Source organism: Maylandia zebra, linkage group LG19 (genome assembly GCF_041146795.1).
Source record: "Maylandia zebra isolate NMK-2024a linkage group LG19, Mzebra_GT3a, whole genome shotgun sequence".
Taxonomy (NCBI): Eukaryota; Metazoa; Chordata; class Actinopteri; order Cichliformes; family Cichlidae; genus Maylandia; species Maylandia zebra.
The window spans coordinates 19014099-19032610 of record NC_135185.1 but is presented as its reverse complement, the minus strand read 5'-3'; the positions used below and the strand labels follow the sequence as shown (position 1 = coordinate 19032610).

General features: G+C 40.1%; 2 protein-coding genes across 2 annotated transcripts; both read right to left on the bottom strand.

Moving 5' to 3' along the window:
* Positions 1 to 3358: 3358 nt before the first annotated feature.
* On the bottom strand, positions 3359 to 6579 carry kcnk3b (potassium channel, subfamily K, member 3b). Its single transcript, XM_004540021.2, has 2 exons — positions 5837 to 6579; positions 3359 to 4650 (listed from the first exon to the last, which is right to left on the bottom strand). Exons 1-2 carry the CDS (start codon positions 6117 to 6119, stop codon positions 3761 to 3763), a joined length of 1173 nt encoding a protein of 390 aa, XP_004540078.1. The 5' UTR covers positions 6120 to 6579; the 3' UTR covers positions 3359 to 3760.
* Positions 6580 to 7606: 1027 nt separating this feature from the next.
* On the bottom strand, positions 7607 to 18465 carry ezra (ezrin a). The gene is made up of 13 exons (XM_004540020.6): positions 18161 to 18465; positions 16430 to 16513; positions 15761 to 15856; positions 15138 to 15412; positions 14297 to 14380; positions 13693 to 13839; positions 13211 to 13307; positions 12912 to 13075; positions 12672 to 12802; positions 11007 to 11167; positions 10724 to 10816; positions 9996 to 10259; positions 7607 to 8976 (listed from the first exon to the last, which is right to left on the bottom strand). The coding sequence occupies exons 1-13, from the start codon at positions 18170 to 18172 to the stop codon at positions 8812 to 8814; spliced, it is 1773 nt and encodes a 590-aa protein (XP_004540077.2). The 5' UTR covers positions 18173 to 18465; the 3' UTR covers positions 7607 to 8811.
* Between the last annotated feature and the right edge of the window lie 47 nt (positions 18466 to 18512).

The following is an 18512-nucleotide window of genomic DNA, read 5'->3' as shown; positions in this document are numbered from 1 at the left end:
AAACTTTTGCTCGTGACTAACCTGCTGTAGGTTGTCCAGAACTGGACTGAAGTCAGAATTCCCAGGGGGAAACCATCTGGACCAAACAGTCATTTCTATACATTCAGCAGGCTTTTTTTTTCTTTCACACAGCACATGTTGATAAGCAGCATGGAGATCGTAAGTCACATGATTACAGCTTATATGGCCTGTAGATGGTGATTTTGTGAGCAGGAAAACAACAGTTAAAACTCAATATTATTCATTTATTGGATAAAATATTCAAATTTTCGGTATTTCTATGGATGTTTTTTTCTTTTTTTCCCCTATGATAGCACAAAACAGTACAGTATTGTGTACTGTTTTATGATCAGAGGGTATTGTCGGACAAATGAATAGTCTCAACTATACATACAATCCTTGGCAGGGTATGTATAAAAAAATTCAAGTGCTCTTTGATTGTTCAAGTACTATTTAAGCCTTTGTCATCATGGAAAACAGCAAGAAGAAGAGAAACCTTTGTGCCATTGCAACTTTCAATTCAGTTCAATTCAATGTTATTTATATAGACTCAAGGCGCTTTATACGCAACGTGATCTACTACTTTAAACTAATGCAGTACTTGCACGAAATGTACAACTGACTGCTATTTTATGAGGCAAAAAGTCACATTCATTGTTTTCCTTCCTTTATCATGTGTGGACAGCACTGATTTATTTCCATCCACCACAAAAGGTCAGTTCCAGTAACACAGATCAGATCAGACCCAGACGTGCATAAAATAGCGTTCAGGATTTCCCTCTTAAGGCAAAAAAAAAAAAAAGTTTAAAGAAAAAAACAAAACAGCCAAATCCTCAAGAATTTGTGACGTTCACTTTGTTTCCAGAGCAACACTGAATAAAATCATGACTCATGTGTTTGTGCCTCAGGTGGAGAGTTTACACATGTTACAAAAATCCAGAGAGAACAGGTAGGATCTGACAGCTTTTGTGTTTTTGTATAAATTTACAATAATTTATTACTTAATCTATTAGCTGATGAACAGAAAATTAATCTACCACAATTTAAATAATAAATAAATATTAATTTTAGCTACAGTATGTGCAAAAGTCTTGAGCCACCCCTCATTTCCTTGTATTTGCTTCCATGGAGCCGGACTTTCTTGAAATCTTAATGGTCTTGATTAAGTTCTCCAGGCTTATTATGTCCTTTTTCACTCTTTTTCAGTCCAGTCCTTCAACCATTTTCAGAGGAATGTTTTTCTTTGTTTGTTAAGCCACTTAACACTGACCTATATGAATCATTCAAACAAAAACAGCACCTAACCCAAGGGATGAACCAGTCTTGTACCTACACATAGCAGATAACTTAATACACACATAATTAGTTGCCACTTCATTCGTTGAATATATGAAAAATGCCAGACTGTCGAGAAGTAATTCTTAAGGAAAGGAAGCAGCAAGGAAAGGCGTGGTCTTGTGAGTGCGTACAGCCATCTGTGAAAGATGTTGGAGACTCTTTGATGGTTTGGTACTACATTTCAGCCAGTGGTGTTGGGGATCTTGTTAAAATTGATGGAAATATGAACAAAGATTTCATCACTTAGAGATCATCAGATTTTGATCCACCATATAATACCATCTAGAAAGTGTCTGCTTGGAAACGGCTTAATTTTTCTGCATGACAATGATCCCAAACACAATCCCAGTGCAGCGAAAACATACCTGGAACACTATCAGTTGAGGATCAGCCTCCCCAGAGCCCGGACACCAACATTATTGAAGCAGTGTGGGATCATCTTGACACTGAACAGAACAAAAGGGAGTCAACAACCCAAAAGGAAATTTGAATGTTCCTCAAGAAGCCTGGAGAACTATTCCTGAAGACTACATAAAGAAATGAGAAGGAATTCTGCTTTAGAGAGTTCAGGCTGTTTTAAAGAATCAATGTGGTCATTAGCAAAATCTGAGCGAGAGACTTGTTTTTACCCTGTTTTCTATATTACATTTGCATGTTTCAATAAATTTCTGCATCCATCCAAAAATCAATAAAAAAGATTTTAGTGCTTTTTTTTTCTTAAATAAATGAAATAGCTTAAGAAGTTAATCATCTATTGAAGCTGCTGGAAATAAACTGAGTGTGACATCGCATCATGTTGCCCACAGAAAAATACACCACTAAGCACCAAACTCGGTTCAGAAACACAGGAAATACTAGCTGAGGGTGGATTTTTCCTTTTCCATCAATCACCCAGGCTCAGCCCATTGTGACATAATTGTCTGTGATTGGCAACCAGCTTATTATCCACTGTACCCCCTGCCACCTGCCACTCCAAGCTGCTGCTCAAATAGCCTGCTTCTACTTTTTGATCCAGAGGTGTGCTTCATATCTGTCTTAGATCTTAGGTTTTTGGCTTAGATCTATTCCCTTAATTCTAAATTACTTCTCAGTGGCTCAAACATGTAAACATTAAAACAATTCTTTTATTTAATCAGTGTAAAAAATACAACTTGTGGTTTAATGGGAGGTGATTACTTGGCTTGGCACATGAACTAAAAAGCTGTTCACAGCTTGACATTTAACACTTTTTCGTTTGTACAAAAAAGTCAGTGAAACAGAATGCTTGTTAATAAGTGAGCTTTAGGGGGTAAAAAGGTATCAGCGTTTTAACAAACTCCTGCCACTTAGCGGGTATCTTGGCAATGTCACCAGGTGTTTACTGTATTTGGAAAATTATCTGTGTAAGTCTCGATCTAAACACACAGGAGCTTTGATTTTAATGTTCACGGGGACATGAATAAAGCACATATAGAAAGTTGGCAATGCTCCTTTTTGATGGGGCTGTTGGAGTTCTTGCTTCTTCCCACAAGTAATTTTTAAAATAGTGATTTCAGTGTTACACAACTAATCCAGTTGAGAGCGTTTCGCTCAGTGCTGATAAGTGTCTACTTGTGATCACCGCACTTATTTTCAAATGGATTTTTTAACTGCGCTTGAGATGTGATTTATTTTTAACCTACCCACTTGTCACGTTACATAATTTAGTAGTGTCTGTGATGCACCTGTACTTTGGGCAAAGAGCCCTAGAAGTCTCATAACACCAGGGGCAGCTACACATGAGTCACATGAAATTTCTGGTATGTATCAGCTTTTCTGAAGCTTTGACAATCACGATTTGTTTCAGGGCGACATAAGGCAACTGATATGAGCCCAGTCACAAACACCATGGTGGAAAAAGTCCAGAAAATCATCATGATGCGTGCCTATCAAAGGAAAACACTGACCAGCTACAACATTAAGAAATAACCCCTGAGTTGAATCAGCACCTCTGAGATTATTACCAAAAACACAAAGTTTAGCTTTTGAGAGCTGCTGACTGACAGGTTTTAATCATTTATTCATTTTTTTATGTCACCCTTTCACTGTGCCACCGCTCCGAAGCCTCTGCTCTTACCTACACACTGCGCAGACGTATTGTTCATGTGCAGCTAACCAGATCAATTTCGACACACCTACAGGATTCCTCAAAGCATACTGGATGCCCTCGAATAACACCTCAGTTAAAAACACTGTGATGTTGCTCAAATATATATATTTGTGTTTACAGTACTCTATGTGCTTTTTTTCCCTTTTTGCACGTTATGCTTCTGGATTACTGGGATTGTAGCACCACAAACATCGACTTGCAGTCATGTCTTTGCTGAGGACTGCCAAGTATCTGCTGCCCACTTGGCAGTTATAGACAAATTATGCTGTAATGAAATCTGTTGTGCTGAAAAGGCTACACGGAGCTGCGTCTCTTAAACATCCTGAATGGAGAGAAAATGTGTAGGCCTGATATTGGGCTTATGCTCGTGCACTGACGTGGACTGCAAACGCAGCCTGTTGAGCCAGGCTCCATGTAGTGAGCACAGTCATTGTTCTGCTGCAAGTAGGCATCGGAGAATGTCATCTCCTGAGGGATCATGTTGGGTATGGAGTCCTGCTCCTTCTCCTCGCTCCTGTACCATAAGCAGGAGCAAATAGTCTGGAATTGAAGCACTTCAGTGTAGACACCTTTTAAATCTTTAGCCTTTGTGGTGTTATCTGCTACAGGTGTGGAGGAAGCTGATATTGAGACTGGTAACAGATGAGCCACCTCTCCTCTGGGCTTACTGACAGAGAGCAATGCCTTCTCCTTGGCGTCCCTGCGTTCATCCTCAGTGTTCATGGTCAGGAAGCGAAGCACCACCAGGTTTAGGAACGCTCCAATCACCGTCAGGCCCGTGAGGATGTAAACAAAGCAGAAAGCCACATATTTAGGGTCATTCTGCAGGGCCTCATTCTTCTGCAGAGCCACGTAGTCTCCAAAGCCAATAGTGGTGAGTGTAATGAAGCAGTAGTAGAAGGCATTTAAAAAGCTCCATCCCTCCGAGTGAGAGAATGCCACAGCCCCCACGCACAGGGTGCTCATACAGGAGAAGAAGCCCACCGTCACCATGTTTGCCATGGAGACCTCGGTGTGACGCATTCCCAGGCACTTCTTGGCTTGGTGCAGCAGGTATCTGACAAACGTGTTGATCCTCTCGCCCAGACTCTGGAACATGACCAGGGTCAGCGGGATCCCTAGGAGGGCGTAGAACATGCAGAACACTTTCCCTGAGTCGGTGCTCGGCGCCGCGTGGCCATAACCTGAGACAGGGAATATTGCATATCTTTAGACATCTTTGCCTCTATTCTTTTGCCGTGGTGAGTCATAGCAAGAGACGGCCTCACCTAATATAAATGCCTAAGAACAGCAGCTGCTTGATTTAATTCCACAGGAAACCAACACACACTCCCACTAAGAGAAAAAGGGAAAGCCCAGGGAAACGATTCAGCTTGGCATTAATGTCGTGAACTTACTTCTACTTTATTTATAACTCGCAGATTGTTGACAGCATAGACATTGCAATATTTATAAATATAACTTATGCTGAAGTGAACCAGAACCAAAGCCATAGACATCTCCATATCTTTTCTTCTTCATATGGCATCATTAAATGATCTTTTTATTCCATAATAAATAATTAAATTACACCTGGTGTTGTTTTGTCTTTAATCATCCAAGAAAGCCACAATGGCATACAATTATTCTGATTTACTTAGACAGTCATAATAACGATTCAGTGTCCATGTCTCTGTGTGTCTTAGCTATTACATTTGAGATAAATATCACTTTTCTGATTGGTAAGCCAATTACAGCCACTCTGAAAATATAACTGAAAGAATAAAGATCTGCTGCACAAAAAGATGCTTTTTTGAATAATGTTACCTACCCAGAAGGGATGAAAGCCTGTAAGCAAAGCTTCATTTTGTTCAAGAATATTAAAGTAAAATTCAGCGTTGATGAGCACAGCAAACACATGAAAATTTTGGGGTTATTATAGGATATGTCAAGTCTGATCCATTTCCAAAATGTTTCCAAATAAACTGTATAAGGCATGAGAAGAAAATAGGTTTTTTAATCATACTATCAAGGTACAACCTCCTCATTTAAAATACAAACTAGCAACAATGTGCTAACAAGTGAAGGTTTAATTTTTCCACTCTTTTAGGAAACAGAATCTTCAGCTTTAAAAATGTTTTAAATATTTTTTTTATAGTGCTACAGACAGGATTTTCTTTGTCTAAGTAGTTTGAAGAGACCCCAGGAATTGTGGGAAGTCATAGGTGTTCTTTATTTATCTGTTGTTTTAAATGAGACACACAAACTAACGTAAGGGGGGCTCCAGTGACTCCACTACCTCTAAAAATGTTTCCTCCGGCCCTGCGCTGAACATCTCTCAATGAAATGCAATAAGACATCACATGTATTGATTAAATAACTGTTGCTCACCTATCGTCGTAATCACAGTGATGGCGAAGTAAAAGGACCCAGCAAATTTCCACTGGACCCCTGCTTTGTGAGGATTGAGCTGTAAAACGACATGCTCGAGCTCTTCGAAGTTCTCTTTGGTCAAGTTATATTTGCGCATGAGTTCGTACTTTCTGGCGTCGAGCTTCCTCTTGTGACTTTTCTCCTGCTTCGACTCCAGGGTCTCGAAGACGGCCGCTCCGACCACCAGGTAGGTGAGGATGCTCATGATGAGGGCGAGAGTCCTGGCGTTTTGTCTCTTCATGATAATAAGGAGAGGGGGAGAGAAAAATCGAGCGCAGGTGGGAGCTGAGGCTCTCTGCCACCTTCTCCTGACGGACTCCGGATCCAACAGAGGGGGGACTTTGGAGAAGGAGCTGTTCTCTCAGCACCACCCCCACATCACAGTTGGGTTGCTACTGTATTTGGACTATTTGTCACCGACTTATATTTAGATTGCGCAGGAAAGGAACACAGGGCAATCCCACAGACTGTCAGAGGCGGCTTGTTGGAGTAGCAGCTCCAAGCAAAAGCGCTCATCTTCAAGGAGTTTATGCACTAAATATACAAAAGCACGGCCAGCCTCCGTCGTTGAGGCCAGAACGAGCACATTACTCCAGTTTCCAAGAAGAACGGTAGCGCCGAAAAAAAGATGGAAGAAGAAAAAAAACAACTAAACTTGATATCCATGTGATCGTACACGTAAATATTTACCTAGTGGCTATTTAAACAGACCGGCTCTTCTGGTTCCCAAGTTGTCTAGCAACCTGACGATAACCGTTCTGTGCAAATATTTTAAAAAAGCGCATTCTCCTCACGGTGCGCTGCAGGATTCTTCAGATCAATTAAGATTATAAGAAAAAAATCCACAGGGGAAAAAATTAGAATTACTATTTGAGAGTAAAGAAGAGGTTCAAAGACAGACATAAGATTTCTAGTCGCCTATTATAACTTAACTTACCTAATGGTGGTTCACTATAAGGACGTCGGACCAATCCATATCAGAGGTGGAGACAGATTAGAAAAACTTCTTCACCAGAGACATTCTGGGTTGCAACTTCACAGGCTACTAAAACTCCTATATACGTTTTAATATATTGTGCTCCTTTTGAAATCTTGACATTTACACTTGCTTAAAGCTGTGTGTTTGTGTTTTATTGTATCTTATTAATTTAGGTAGCTTATATCAACTTAACTGCCCCCCCATTTTTCTGTTTCTTGTGTTTCAGATAATTTGGATGACTATAATCGGTCATTGTTGTATATGATGTTTTTTTTCTTCTCCCCCTATTTTCTTCTTCTTTCTTCTTTTTCTGCTTTCTTCAGAATTTAATCTTCACTGATTGTATCATCATTGCGTCAGACCCTGATGGAGACTTTTTAGTCCTCGTGCTGTATTGCTCCAATTTGTTTTTTAAATAAATATTTTTTCATTCAAATCAATTGGAATGTTTTGTCATATGCACAACAATGCGTCCTTTCAGCTGCATATGTTTTGACCTGTGACAGCAGGGAGCCTCAGTTTCCTCAAACATCATCACAGGGAGCCAAAGTTGAAAGCGGGCATCACTTGAGCTTCCTGTCTGTGTGCTGCACTCACATCAGCATGTTTCACTAAATGGTGAAAGTTACAGAAAAGATCAAATTCCACTTTTCACTAACGCAGCTATTAAATCTTTCTAAATGCAACTTTTATCCCTTTCTCACACAGACAATAATGGAGAAGAATCATGCAAATGATGACAATTTGAATATTTTTCAAGTTTTAATGTTTAATGCCTGTAATGACACAATATTCAAGAGATGCCATAGCCTCATAAAAAGCTTTTTTCCTGACTTCATTTTCTCTTCTGCCTAAAAGTACAAAGCTGCACAAGGTGAAGTTTAATTAATTCCGAGTTTAAGGTCTTCTCGCTGACTTTTCTTTGGTGTTTTTTTTAACATGTGTTTCATTTTTAATGCCGAACATTAAAAATGCTTCTGCAGCACCGGAGAACATTTTCAAACAACAAATGGAGAAATAATAAAAGATGTAATATAGAAACCATTAAGCTGCTTCAGTTTTGGCCTTTTTGTCTTTTCTTGTCTTTTTGTCTGCTGTATCCTGTTCACTGTAAATTAGATGCTCTAGATCTGACCTGAACACAAACAGGACGGCGTAAGAATACATTAAATGTTCCCATGTGGTTAAATAAAGTAACTCCAATAAGTAAATTCTGAAAATCATAAAAACAATACATTTGAAGCAGGAGAGATTATGTAAGTATATTAATGAAATAAGTTGCACTGTTATTTACACAAATAAAATACAGGAGAACATGACGAGGAGGGCCAGACCACCAGGAATATTCATGAGTAATTATGAATTAATTTGCTGTGAGTCTCAGTTTTATTTTATTGCAAACTGAGATTCATTTTGTATGACAGCATTACATCAAGCTTCTTGGAACACAAGTGGGAACCTTTCTACACTTTGCTGACATTTCTTTGGCAAAACTATCAAACAAATAAAATAAAAAAGATCTTTTTTTAAGCATCAGGCATTCATTTAAATAAATCAAAATTTAACCACTTCAGTTTGTTACAGTAACAAAACTGCAAATGTAAATTGCAACAACTACTGATTAGTTATCATAAGATATATAAGTTCTATAGTACCCCTAGTACTAGCTTTGTTCATACAGTATATCTGGTCTCCAGAGTGATGCACATCAGCATTTTAATGGGACTAAACAGCACATTGGAAACATTTGAGTGCAACACAAAACAGAATAGAGCAAAAACAACCCACAGTGCCAGTTTCAGCCAGCAAAGTAAAACTCGTGCAGAAATTATTACACAGATCAGCTCCATGCCTTTTCTGGGTGTTTGGGATCACATTTGGCTTCAGTTATATTAAAATGCTGAACAAGGCCTTCACGAGGTATTTGTGAGAGAGCTTTAGGTCTCTGGCATTTCTACAAGGCCTCAAACTCATCAATCCTCTGCTTGGTGTTGCCCATACGGATCTGACGGAGGGTCTTGTACTTATCACGGCCAGCGCGGACGTTCTCGGCATGGAGTTTATCGTCCTGGGTCTTCTTGTTATCGTCTCGGGATTGTGCTAGCTCTGAGCTCAGGTCCTGCGGAGGAGTCGTGCCCAGTTATTAAACTGTATACAATTCACTTCATCAACAGATATCTTGGCAACACCTCCATTAGAAAGTGATATCTTTAATTTAATCATCTTGTTCTTTTGGCTGTTCCTTTTTGGGGTTGCCACACTCGATCATCTGCCTCCATTGCCTCACTATATCACTTGCATCCTGCTCTGTCACACCGACCCTCTGCCCATTCAGGTCACTCCCAATGAAAATCTTATCGCCAGCTCTTTTTGTCAATGTCACCATCACCTTAAACCATAATCATACCAGGTTTTACTACCATCTTGTAAACCTTCCTTTTCACTCTTGCTGCAAATTCCCCCTGATACTCGTCTTCACCCACTCCACCCTGTCTGCACTCTCTTCTTCACCTGTCTTGTGCACTTTCTGCTGCTTTGAATGCTTGACCCCCAAGGTATTTAAACTCATCCACCTTCACTACCTCTGCTCCTTGCTTCTTCTCTATTTCAACTATCTGTCTCTTGCTCACACATGTCTCTCTTCTGTCTCTCTTCTACTGCTCTCTCCAGCCCTTGCCTCCCCTCTCCAGGCTCTTTTCCTGAAGTATTACAAGAGAGGGAAAAGAGCCTCAACGAATCGTGATTGAAAATGTGAGTGAATTCAAAAGCCTCAAAGATGATGGTAGAAGTATTATCCATTAGAAAAAAAAACTTTTAAAAACCTTATTTTGGGGCAAAGTCACAGATAGTTTTAAATGTTTATGTTCGAGTGAAGATTGAATTTAAAGTTAACTTTGATAATGCCTCGATAAACTCTTCCAAGAAAGGTGCTCAGGTGCCGAGTAGTGAGACTTATTTCTAGAACAACATTATTTGGGCTTCTATAATAGATGCTTAAAATTTCATGGCTTTTTTTAACACAGCATATTTTTGCTATAAGTGTTTTGGAAGCTATAGAAAAGCTACGAGAAAAAAGTGTCTTAAGCATTGCTGCAGACTCCGGCTGATCTGGGATGTATTCCAGGTCCCTGAACTAACCTGAAGCTGCTTCTGCAGGCGCTCGTTCTTCTCGGCCTCGGTGAGTCGCTCCTCCTCCTGGCGGTCATAGTTGATGCCTTGTGTCTGCAGCTCGGCGCTATAGGTGCTGTTTTCTTCGCTGTGCTCATGGTCACTCTCACTGTCTGAGGAGGAGGAGGAGGAGGAGGAGGATGCATGCTCAGCAACAGGAGCTGAGTTGGCAGAACTCATCACAGTGTGCAGCTCCTCCTTCGTTTTCAGCAGACTCTCCTCCACTTCGACAGCCTAAAAGGAAAGGTGGGGAGAGGCGTGTGTTAGATTTGCTGGTGGTTTGCATCATTGAGCATTTGATTATAATATAAATGTAGTATTTTAAGTGTTTTAGTTGTATATATGTGACAGTAATACCCAAATTTGCAAGGACATTGACAAATCAAGCTTTCTGGTTTTTGCAAACTTGAACCTGCCTTTCTGACCTCTCCACTAAAACATGGCTCCTGAATTTATACTTTCAAACCAAAGCAATCTAATATGAATAAGATGCAAGGGTTACAGTACATGAGTAGTTATGTTTTTGAGGAAGTATGCAATGTAAATTACAGTGCAAAAGATTCAAATTATGGATGACTTATACAGATAAATCGTTTTCTTTCTTTTAAACAATAAATTTATATTTGATATTGTGCTGGGACATTTTTCTGGTATTTCCTGTGACTTGTGGAGCTCTTGACTGCATGCTGGAGACCCACCTTGTTGTGCCATGTCTCAGCCTCTTCCTCCTTGGCTCTCTTGGCCTCCTCCAGCGCAGTAATCTTGGCGCTATATTCGGCCAGCTCTGCAGCCTGAAGGAGGAAGCACAACACTGTGACGTGAGAATAACAGAATAGGCATGCTGTCATTTTAGAAATGTGATGAAAGCAAAAGCAAAAAACCTCCGTGTTACTTTAATCTGCCATTAGAACAGCCGATAAGTGCTTAGAATGAATTCAGGAGATTTATCAGGACTTTTTCCCTCATGTGCTTCACACTCACCAGCTGCTCCTGGCTCTTTAACTGGTCCTCAGCTTGCCTGGCCAGCTCCTCCTTGGCTATTATAGCCTCCATCCTCTCAGCCTCCAGCCGGGCCGCCTCCTCCTCCACCCTCCTCCTCTCCTCCTCCAGCCTCATGGCCCGGTCCAGCTGCTCCTGAAGCTCTGCGTGACAAAGTCAGAACACGGGGAAATCTATAAAGCACTGTACGTTGTTATAAAAATGCAGGATAAGAAACTCAAAACTGATTTGTCTTAAATCGGGGTACTTTCTTTTTTAAACATTTCTATGTTAACATCATAGAAAAAAATGATTAAAGTTACAGGGAAAAAAGGAAAATACAGTACTATTAAAATATTTTGGTGGTTCCAAAACTCTAATAAAGGTTTCCAAAATTAAATTTTTTTTTCTTCTACCTCAATAAACATAAAGCAATATTTTTGAGTAAGTCGCAACTGAAATATTTCAAATCAAAGGTTTATGTATTTTTTATAAATAATCGTTTACGAAAATGTTTTAGTCATCTAGTCATCTGACCAGGTTCATGCCAAATTTTTAATCATATTTATGTAACAAAATTACATGGAAAATAAATATGTAATAAATTAGTTAAAGTCATCCTTTTTAGAAGAGTTTTATGAATTAATTTTATTATTATTTTTACTGCACGTCTTCATTATCATAAGACATCAAGGTTGTTAAGATCATAGAAATATGAGCCTTGTGTTTTAGATTTTAAAAATGATTTGAACGTTTTAAATGCTAAATGCCGATGATTGGGGAAAAAATATGTTAACTGCAGATATTTAAAGAAATGCTTTTTGTGAAGATCATATGTTTGACAAAATTCGCCCAACATAACAAAGTTGCTTTTCAAGTAACGATCTCCCATCCTCCTCACATCTTTGTCAAACCATGTTTTGAAATCTGCCCTTCCAACTCTCAAATATATATTCCACCATATGGGGGAGAAGCAAGGGAGGATGATGGAGGAGGGGGTTTTACCTAATATGGTGGTGGGCTTTTTACCAAATGTCAATAGTACTTTTGAGAAAAGGGTTTTCTGATCTTCTTCTTAGAATATATACAGTACTGTGCAATGACGGTTGAAGTTGGGTAGTGGAAGAGCTGATATAGATGTGGCATTTATGTTTATTTTTATTTTTGAGAGCAATTAATGATTAAAATATCCAGGTTTTACAAAAAAGCCCCGCCCCGAAAAGTAAATTAACCAAGAATGAAAGGTTCATGTTTATAATGTGGGACACCCTTTATCGCTTTAGCTCACATATGTAATAGTTTCTATCAAACAGTGTGAACTTTCAAGTTGGAACCCTGAAGTGGATGGATGGATGGATGGATGGATGGATGGATGGATGGACGGATGGATGGATGGATGGATGGATGGATGGATGGATGGATGGATGGATGGATGGACGGATGGATGGATGGATGGATGGATGGATGGATGGATGAATGGATGTATAGTTAAGCCGTAAACCTGTAATAGCTCAAATCCTCAAGGTTCTACAGGTGTTAGCAGATGGTTAATAAACGGTTTAATGTGGACTACTGAGAAAAAAATCAGTGAAATCTCCTTTTTCATAGCACTATACAACAGATAAGATCCGCAGCGATGCAGCTTCTACGTCAAATTTTCTATCTCACCTCTCTCTGCTCTCCTAGTTGTCTCTTCAAACTGGTGGAGCCTCTCCATCAGCTCCCGCTTTTCTCTCTCCATCTCCTCCTTCTCCCTCTCGATGGCCGTCCTCCTCTTCTTCTCGCTCTCCAGCTGATCCCTGCAGAACACGGAAAAGCTCAATCGCACGCCTAACGCAAAGCCTACACATTTCAAATTCCAATTAAGTTTGCCTGCATCATTTTAACCGGGCGCTTAGCTTCACCCACCTCTCCATCTTCTTCTGCTGCCTCTCCTGTGTGGCCTGAGCCTTCATCTGCTGAACCTCGATGGTGTCGGGCTTGCGGCGTCGCATGTACAGTTCATGGTTGCCCATGCACAGCTGCAGGATGCCCTTGTTGACTTTAAGCCGTGGAGCGTAGAATACAAAGTCCTTTAAAAGACAGAAAAGTAGAAGACAACTTTTTTTTCTTTTTCAAAAAGGGCTCCATAAGCTTCGTTTAAAATCTCTTGGTATAAAAAAGCTGTTTGATACTAGTGAAGATTATTAAACTCATAAAACACTTACTTGGGCTTTCTTGTCTATGGGCTTGATAACAAATTTCTTATCATTGAAAGAAATGTTTCTAATTTCACTCCAGGGAAATCCAATCTTCGGAGTCAGCCTGAAAAATGGATAAAAAGAGATATTTTTCACAGTGTGATATGAGCTTTAAGTTTGTTTCTTTAAAAGGTTCACAGCTGGACAGGTTGACCCATGCGGTATCAGAGGAAGAGGCTGGGGAGGGTTTGTAGGTTCATGTTGTAGTAGAATTGGGTCAATGACCTCTTCAAAGCAACATCCATATAGTTAGATGCGTTATTTAAAACCAGTCACTGAAAGGAAAGTTGACACACGCCTCCGACTGAGGTTTGACCGCTGGTGCATTGATCTCCTGTCTACAGATGTGTTTTATCAGGTCAGCGCACAGAACAACGTTACAGCAAACAAAAGCAGGGACAAAACAACAGAAATACAGAGAGAGAGATTTACTACAAAAACTGATTTACTTGTCGTTCTTTGCATAAATGTTGAGGCCTAGAGCGTCGACTCCCAGGAGCAGGTCTGTGCCCTTCTTGTTCTTGATGTCAAAGTAGTTAATGCCATACATCTCAAGATCCTGGGTGATCTTCAGGTACTCAATCATGGCCTCTTCCCTGTTCACATTAGATAATTAAATAAAATATTAAATATTCAACAGACTAATTTGTCTTTTACTTTATTTTGGGGGGTTTAAAGTGTGGCGGCAAACCTCCACCTAATAATCCATGTCCCTTATTAACTAATTAGAACCAAAAAAAGCAAATAATCATTACAACAGAGTGCGTGAAGCTTTTTTGGGCATCAAAAACACAGCAATGAGTTATTTGCTGCTGAATTTCTTTTTCCTTTATGCTAACACGGTTACACTGCAGCATCTGTAAAAGCTGAGTGATCATGAGTACGATAAGAACAAAGCCTTCTAAGTCTACTTTACTTTACTGCTTGTAAAAGTTCACTGACTACAAAACTCCAGGACGCTGTGAGACCAAAAATGCTGTTCATTCTTAAAAAGTAAAGTCCTGAAAGCATCCATTTGAGGGAGGAAATTTACGCCACTCAGCCTTCACTTACTTTAGCATCGCTCCGTGCTCCTGGTGCCAAACCTGGATTCTCTCCTCCCACTGCTCCCTTGACAGCTTGTGTTGGTCCAGCACTCTGAGGGGAGCAGCAAGCTATCAGCAACCCATGCTGGTGAAAATGTAAACAGTCTGTGTATACATACAGGGTTAAAGCATACACATGATGCATTGTTGTGTCTTTCCCGGCATCCTTTGTCAGGAGCCGAAGGGGCATTATCACACATTGGTTAATATTTCGATAATTCGGGGAGGCTAGTAGCCAGGATGAGTTCCAGATTTGCTGTAAAGGAAAAGAGGTCATTTATCCAGAAGACTATCATTTATGATGCGGCTGTTCTGTCATTTTATGAGTGCAAAGTTGATGCAAAAACTACACCAATCACAGATAAATGGTCCTAATCTTCTTTTAAGTGCACTCAGCAAGGTAAAAAGACAGAGCCGCTTCATCCATGTGGTCATGTGTTTAATTTTAGAAAATAATCAGTTCACTAACTTTTAGGGGAAATAAGATGATGAATGACAAATTGTATTTAAAAAATGTGCTACTGACTATCAGAGTAGCTGATGTCTGAGAATTATTTGAGAGAATAACACTCGTAGTAATAAAACTGTGAAAGCCAAATCTAGTTGTAGCGTTAGAGGAATTTTATCTACATTTTGGAACGTCACAATTGTAAAGAGTTCCCGTAGGATAGATGCGGTGTTAATCTTTCAACTCGGATCACTGCTGCATAAATCTGCCCTTGCAAAAAAGCAGTAAAGTTGTACTGAGTTGCAAAGAACTGATTTCCTGCTCACCAATGTGCAGCTGCTGCAGATCCACTCGCACTCACCTCTTGGGCAGAAGACGCTCAGAGGACATGTAACGTGGCTTGTGCGTCGACTTGTTGTACTCGCCATACTTTGCCTGGATGGCGTAGGAGCCCAGCAGCACGGCGGTCTCTGGAGGGCTGTAGATCTCCTCATTCAGAATCGCCTCCTTCACCTGGAGGAAGAAGAGCCTCCTGGTGATGTCCTGGATCAGCTCCTCGGCTGCATCCTCAGGGTAAAACTTGACCAACAGCTTGAACTGCAGGGGAGTCTCTTTCTTCACTTCCTGAGACATCACCTAGAGGGGCAATAATTAAAGAATAAAATATGATTGAAGTTCCTACAGCAGAGTAGTAAAGACAGCTAAATAAATAACAGAGTGTGGGCAAGAATCCCGTAGAAAAAGGGTCAAATTACTTTTACGAACAACACGTATTTTAACTCTCGATTTAACAATTAAATGCTTACTTGCACACAATACAGAAAAATCCAAATTAAATAGACACATAAAAATAATACAGTACATTTAATAATAAAAAAGATGTAGAACTGAGAGCTGCAGCAGGCCTCTGGGTTTTTACATTTACAATTAACAATTCTAAACAGAGTAGATGAAACAGAGGTTAACATCACTGCAAGTCCTCACCTTCTTTTCAGAGTTCAACCATGAGGTGAATCCTCTGATGTCAACAAACTGCAGCCCGAAGTACCAAGTCTCACGCAGGCCGATGGTCCTGGAAACCTTCAGAGTGGAGACATGATAACAAAATCCTGCACATCTTCTCAACAGCTTCTTCACTTTTTAATCAAAACCTCCTCCATGACTCTTGCGGTAATTTCTCCCTGAAGAAAAAAACCTTTGGATAAGATTACAGAACTTTTAAATGAGAACGTTAAGCTTGTTTTTTTGATTTTTTTTTTTTGTATCACAAAGGGGCTCATTAAACTGGCCAGCTTTTACCAGACTAGATCTGTGGGACAGCTATGGTTACTAGTTGCTTTGCTGATGGAATAAAATACCCACTGGTTACAGTTAAGACCATTTATCTGCAAAACAAATACCAACGCGAGTGTATCTGACTGAAAGTATTTCTCTGCTGAAGTATTTCAAAGGTCTGTACTGTATTTACACTGTTGTATTTGCTGCTACTTGGCGTTAATCCATCACTTTGCCAGTCCATTTTATTTATTTATTTTAAATGCATGAAAGACTTCTCAAAAGAAAGAAAGAAACAGAAACTTTTCAGTCTACATAAAGTCATCCGGGATCTATAAAATAATACAGGATGTGCTTTGTGAACTGCATCACACCGACCTGGTCAAAGAGCTGCTTCCCTGTTGTGTTGGGGTGGAAGGAGAACTCCAGCTCCGCGTCCATTGTGGTGACGCGGACATTGACCTGCAACATAAAGGTCATTTAGTCACGTGATGACAGAGATTTCTTTTTGTATACACATGAATCATATTTGCAAACAATCAGCTTCCTTTTCTCAGAGAATCTGTAACCGGGCAGAAATATTTTACTATTAGTTTGCAGCGATCAGCGATCAGCCTGGAAACATAAAGATATTGTAGTCATATGTGTGAAGGAGCTGTGAAGTGGATTATTCATAAACCATAATTGCTCACTATCTCATTAGACTTCGGACTACTCTTGCAAGGTTACACAAGGTTGCACATACGCAGATTACAATGCTTGCAGAGTTGACTTTACCGTTGTTAGTCAAGATCAGCCTGTTTTATAACAACAACGATTAAAGTGGAAAAGAAATGACACTTTAAAATGTCTATAGAGCAGATGTTCAACATAAAAAAAACACACTAAAGCACCCAGGCTGTTCTCAACACACGGACCCTGATCACAGGCCAGATTGGGCTTGTAGCAGTTACACAATTGTTTTATGAAGTTATACTACAGCACGCCCCGGGTGTCATAAAGATAATCCCATCGAAACTTGAGCAGCAAAAGCTGGAACATCCATTTGTGAAACCTCTAACGTGTTACTCAACTGTTACCACCTCCAGTGATGGCATGCATAAGGTAATAGCTCAACTCGCTGACATCCTGCAGGTGTTTCCTACCTGCCACAACCTTAATCGCCCACTAATCACTGACTGTGGACATCACTGATGAATCATTAATCCATTAGACTCAGTCACCAGTTTATACCGTTGAGCTATGTAGGATTATCTTAATTTGTTTATACTTGGATTGTGCTTTTTGGTACTGTCGCACCTCTTTTGTTTAGCTGTTCAAAAAATGTTTTCCACAACGCAAACAACACCTGCAACTATGACTCATAATTTTATTTGATTTGTAGTTAGTTTAAGGTCAGTCAAATGGACGTAGACGTCAGAATGACCTCTTAAGAGAGGCTTTCTCCTTGCAGTGTCAATATAAGCACAGAGCTGCTTTCGTAATGCACAGGCCAGTCGTTCTTATCAGTTTTCCGACAGACTGATGGTGAAAGCTTAAGTAACTGCGGACATTTAGAACATGAGAGTTTTCTTTGTTTAAGACAGAGGTCTCTTGTTTGGTGCAGGGTGCCTCAGAAAATCAAACGGAGCAGAGAAAAGCGGTTAAACTGTACAGTCATGAGTTCGTTCTTAGCATTTAAAAATCACTCCAGTGGCACTAAAGGGAATTACCATGATTGCAGTGCATTATGCATGCCCAGAGAAACAGCAGACAGGCTGGTTGCAGACCTGAAGTAGCATTTTTCTGTCAGGAATGTGAGCAGCATGGGTCAAACTCTACACTTAGTTAATGAGTAAATGCCAAGAAGGATCTTGGACTCTTGGAAACAAGAAGCTTGGCCAGATTGTTTATTTCTTTAAAAAAAAAAGGACATTTAATTAGAAATTAAAGCTATTAAATCTGTATTTATGCAAGTAACTCTGAAATGTATCTAGTGGTCATTCTCAGCATAAGCAATTCAAAGAAACCACACAAATAAATGTATAAGCCCACCACTGACATTTTTGAATATGCAACAGGAAGAAACACTTCAGTGACATATAATCATTTAAATCGTGGTGATCCTACCGTTTTGGGCATCTTGGCTGCGGTTGGTGGATGAGTAGTACCAAGTGGTTCCCAGGTTGTCACAGGTTGCAGTGAACGTCTCCCAGCTGAACGTGCGCCTGATAAAGAGCGCAGCACCGCTCTCGCTCGAAAACTCCTGGGCAGGGCTCGTGCCCTTTGAACTCAGCAGATTACGCAGAGTGACGTGAGAGTTACTATCACAAAACTGAAAGATTTACTTCCAATGTGGCCACTGGCAGCGCAAGATGCGTAATTCCACCCAAAGACTATCACCTGCTTCAGCACCTTAAGTACTGCGACCTTTGATCAGAGCAAGCAAGACTATAAGGGGCCGGACGATCTATTTATGTCG